Genomic DNA, 5,000 nt, shown 5'->3' with positions numbered 1-5,000 from the left:
ATTTCAACATGAAAAATATGTAATCAAGGCCACGACTTTAATGCCCTTTAAAGTAGATAATAGAAAAAAGTAACACACACACACACACACACACACACACACACACACACACACACACACCTTTCCACCCCAAAGTTCTTGTCTGATCTAAATGCCATTGAACAACATTCATTTTCACACCTTTCACGTATCAAATGCAATTTCTCGTACCAGATGACATATAATCTCAAAACAACTTTATTTTATGTCTTTAATAAAAAAAAAAAAAAAACAGCTGTTGTTACGTACCAGCATCATCACACACACACACACACACACGCGCGCACACACACACACACACACACACACACACACACACACACACACACACACACACACACACACACACACACACACACACACAAACACGGCAAATGTTGTTTTTTGTGATAAAGTCTTCACTTAAAACTTTCACTTTCTGCACAATGCAACATTAAAAGTCCAGATACTTGTACACAAACATGGCTGCCGTGTCTCAGTTACAGCATCAAGCTAACGTAGAAGTACTCACACTGTGTACACAACGACACAATACACGCGTAACAGCTGTTCATTATACCAGTGCTGTCAAACTAGACTCAGTACATGGCTGGACTGTGTAAAAAAACAATTTTCTTTTTAAATTTGAAACAAGGCCTTTTAATTTGAAAGGAGTTGCAGGACTTGACTGACCAGTGATGTAACTGTAATCACTCAGTTGTGTTTGTATGGACAACCTACGCTGTTGCAGTCCAGTCAGAAAAATACTTTCAAGCGTTTGGTTTGCATTAAAAAAAAATCCAAACGTAAAAAGTTGAAGTTCATATTTTGTTCTGGAAAAAAACAAACATTTTTTGTATTTTTTAGTTCAAGTTTTTGAGCCATATTGAACCCATTATTAAACATGATTAAACACCATTACAGACCTGCCAACTGCTGCTCCGACCATTTTGAAGGCGTATTTTCATTATTTTTTCATAAACGAGGTCCCTCAAGTCTTCCTCATGAATAAGACCTTCTGTTTTTACCTAAACACACACAAACACCCTAAACACACCCACGAGAGCTCTAAAAACATCCTCCAGGAATGACGACTCATCATGTTTTTTCACTCAGGGTTTCTCTTTATGCCAGCGGAGTCACTCACGTTAACAAAGTGTTTCTCTTCCTCTCAAAGGGATTACCCCAAATCGCTAAGCCAGTGCTTGCAGGAACGCGGCCTGTCAGTGGAGATGCTCTACCTCCAAGCGGAGTCGGGCCTGACCCGGGCCCTGCAGGACGTCCGGGCCGACGGCTCCCCGTTATGTATTCTGGTGGAGCAGACAAACGTAACTCTGTCCTCCTGCACTGTTATCATATTCTCAGACTCCCTCAAAAGTAAGTCCGTCCCCCGTCAAGCTGAACCCAAAGCCCACCTCCGTTTGCAACCCCTCCATCTTCCCCCCCTTTTTCTTCCTCTCCAGTCAGTGCAGTTCACTTTCAACATTCACTCTGAAATAGACTTAAAATAGTAGAAATAAGAAATACGGCCACTGAAACACCAACTTGTTCTCAAAAATCACCCCGAGAATATTAAATCCAGCAAATATTTATTCAGTGGACACGTTATCAGCCGTCTCTCCATTGGCTGCCACTTGTACACAATATTACACAATATTACACAATATTACATACTTAATAAACTGAACAAAGACTCTGATTTATTACAACTTGTGTTTCATTTTTGTGACGCTGCTCATCAGTTCTTCCCGTTAACACTGTTGAGAGATCTCAGCGATTCCTTTAGTGAGTTATGAAGAGGCGTTGCTACATAACGGCCTCCAAAGGTGTAAACAAACCTGGTGAGTCGAAGGCAGAAGTGTAATTATGAGCATGAATGTCTGATTTTCATTCTCAACTTTGACCTTCTTTGACATCGGAGAATTCTTCGCCCACATAGTGCCGGAAGTTTAACGCTAAAACATCAGTTTGTGCTCCTTTGGAAACGTATTGTTTGTTAGTCGTCATCATCGGAGCTCTGCAGGAAGTCCACGTTAAAGATACCGTAGAAGAAGAACGCAGGAAAAGCCGACGGAGTTCTTCTGGACTTCAACTCCTAAAAAAAAAAAATGGGAGCAAAAACCAAAGTTTTAATATTTTTTGGAGTGTAGATTGTTTTTTGATCGTCGGTGTGCTTTGGAAGAAGGAAACGAGAGGAGTGATGTGTGTTTGCACTCTTTGATGTTTCATATTTCCCGAGACGCGTGTTGCTGCGTCTGCACGGCAGCTGCAGGCTGCAAGTCGCATGCAGCCGGTTTAACCACAAGAACAGATGGCGACCGAAATGAAACTCAAGTTGTCGTAAAGCGAAGTTTCTCCGTACGAAACTTTATTGTAATTCACTGTGAAATCAACATTTCTAATTTTTATTTTTATAAACGCACAAAAACATCTGCATAAAACAAATTTTGAAAAAAACGCATCATATAAAAACAAGAACATCAAACGTACTGATGCTGTTGTTTATTTCACAACAACAAACATCTAAATTTTGCCCTAAATACATTTTTACTCATCAGCCAAACTGAAACCAGTTAAAAAAACAAACCAATTCATATATAACCATTAAAAAATATATATATATAATACAGGAATTATTTATCACGCCAGCAAATTTAAAATGCACAAATCATCTGAAGTATATTCATTATTTTAAAATAAAACCAGTGATCAGTTACTTTACGTCCAGAAACATGAACAAGGCATTAAAAAGTTCCTGAACCTGCACGCCTCTAATCTCCAACTCCAACAAACCAAAACTCAGCATGTAAAGTTTTTTTTGCTGAGCGTGCTGATTCCCAACAATAAGATCTGTTGTTGTTTTCTACGTGTCGCCGCCTCCTCACCGTCCGCCTTCCCTCCTCAGTCCACCGCAACATGCCCAAAGACCAGGCCATGGACTTTGTCCAGGCGGAGTACGGCCGCAGACACTCCAAGGAGCGCCCCCCCCAGCGGGACCCCTCGGACGTGGCGGCGCAGGCGTCGCAGCTGCTCGATGACTTCCTGGAGCGGGAGAAGATCGCGCGCCACTCCGTCCCCACGGAAACCCGGCAGCTGCTGCTGCTGCTGGCCGACGGCGTGCACCTCTACCCCGAGGAGCTGGAGACCGTCGCGCAGTACGTCCGCTCCCGGCGGGACCACGTGGAAGGTGACGACCGCGACTTTAACTTTTCAACTTTGGGTTTCCTCGTCTGCCATGTCCGTCTGGTTTGTGTCTCTGCAGCCTCCGGCACCGCCGGCGAGAGGGGCAACATGCTGCTGCCTGCAGGACTCGGCAAACCGCCTCCTCTGCTCCCGACTCCGCCCGGACCCCCGCAGCCTCCGTCCGCTGTGGTGGGGGGCTCCCTGGTGGACCTCTCCCCGCCTGCACCCGTACCTCTCCTACCTTCACCAGGTGAGTGCTGCAGCCACAACTTTACTCAACAATGAGGCAGAAGTGTCTTCAGCTGCAATACCAGCGAGTGCCACTAGAGGTCGGCTCCAAAAAGCCTCCGGCTCCATAGACTCCCATTCAACTTCTCTCATCAAATCCAAAGTGAATAAAATGTGTCCATCAGTTATCTCGGTGTTGTTAGCTAAAGTCACTCCTTCTTATTAGTTTTCTGGAGGTCCATCTGAAAATAATCCCTCATTCATTAGAAAAGAAGATTCAAGAAGACCTGTTTTTGGGGGCGTGTCTGTTTGATTGACAGGCCTGTGGTGCAGTCAGGTTACAGCAGTAAACAACCTGCATTTGATATGTTGGCGTACGTATGTAGCGTGTCTAACTCCGTCTGGTCCCTCTCCTTCCGTTCTTCCTCCAGGCTCTTACCCTAAAACCAAACCCCCCCCGCTGCTCTCCCTGCACCGGCTCCCCTGTCCGTTGGGGCAGCCGCTCATTCGGGGTCCGCTGTCCTCGCACATCCCTTACGGGGCCCCCGGCGTGCCTCGCGGTCCCCTCCTCCACCACCCGCCTCCGTTCCACCCCGGCCCCAGGGGCCCCCACGGACCTCGAGGAGCCCCGCCCTCTCTGAAGAGCTCCCGCCCTCCGCTCCTATTGGCCCCAGGTGGATCATTCAGGATTTATTATCTCATGTTTCTGTTTCCTTTTTGGCCTTTTATGACATCTGTATACGTAAAAAGTGTTTTAATGTTTATTGCGTGATGTATTTTTCTCATCTTTCAGGCCCCCCACTCCCCCGACTGAGTGGCCCCCGACACTAAAAAAAAAAGAAGAAGAAAAAAAGACCTTTTTTTAACTAGTAACCCACAGCCAGCTGGGAGGTAAAACATGGCGGATGGACTGACGGAGGATTCAGACTGACAGTTGTATGTATGGTTTCCTCGGCTTTGTGTTCGTGCCGTCGGCGTCTCTGGACGCTGACGGCTGCTCAGGATGAACTCTGATCCACAAAACGAGCCGTCCCGTGCAGCGTTGGGCAGCTGGTTCATTTCTAAAGCAACAGGCAGGTAAGAGCTCTCTGTGGTTGGACCTCCTGGTTTTTTTTCTGTATTAGAAGCCCCGCCCCCTCCGGTGCTTAAAAATTTCACAAAAAGATTCTCTGCATTCACGAAGCAGGTGTGTGTATATATCATGTAAATATTCCAGCAGGTTATTCTGTGGATGAGTGTTTTTTTTCTTTGATGTGTTTGACTGGTCTGATCTGAATTCTATTTTCAAAGAAAACCTCTATAAATGTTTTAATATTTTGTTTGGATATGATGAGCTTTTTGATGTTTTTCTTTTGTCTTTTATTAAAATGATAATTAAACGTCAAGAATTAAAAAAAAAAAAAAGTGACATCAGTTTAAGTCCCTCAGTGCCGACTGATGAATCCCAGAGGACAGAAATGTTGAATCAAAGTGAAAAACTGTACAAGTTGCTCTAATTTAAGGTGGAAACATGAAACCAAACTCTTTAAATTTCAAGTCCAGACTTTAAGGACAACTTTAAGTGAGTCTGA

At 44.7% G+C, this 5,000-nt stretch overlaps 1 protein-coding gene across 1 annotated transcript in view; it reads left to right on the top strand.

The window, feature by feature from the left end:
• Nucleotides 1-4,756, top strand: part of LOC138212446 (nuclear receptor coactivator 5) — an 8,924-nt gene extending 4,168 nt beyond the window's left edge. Inside the window, exons 5-9 of the mRNA XM_069172822.1 lie at nucleotides 1,196-1,395; nucleotides 2,924-3,205; nucleotides 3,281-3,451; nucleotides 3,861-4,103; nucleotides 4,223-4,756. Of these exons, the coding sequence (XP_069028923.1) occupies nucleotides 1,196-1,395; nucleotides 2,924-3,205; nucleotides 3,281-3,451; nucleotides 3,861-4,103; nucleotides 4,223-4,260 (934 nt within the window). The 3' untranslated portion in view covers nucleotides 4,261-4,756. The remainder of the gene's footprint in view (nucleotides 1-1,195; nucleotides 1,396-2,923; nucleotides 3,206-3,280; nucleotides 3,452-3,860; nucleotides 4,104-4,222) is intronic.
• The last annotated feature ends 244 nt before the right edge of the window (nucleotides 4,757-5,000 follow it).

The sequence above is a fragment of the Embiotoca jacksoni genome, unplaced genomic scaffold (genome assembly GCF_022577435.1).
Source record: "Embiotoca jacksoni isolate LCO1_2020_lvr unplaced genomic scaffold, fEmbJac1.0.p SCAF_55, whole genome shotgun sequence".
NCBI classification, from domain to species: domain Eukaryota; kingdom Metazoa; phylum Chordata; class Actinopteri; family Embiotocidae; genus Embiotoca; species Embiotoca jacksoni.
The sequence above is the reverse complement of the archived record's forward strand: the minus strand, read 5'-3'. Positions and strand labels throughout refer to the sequence as shown.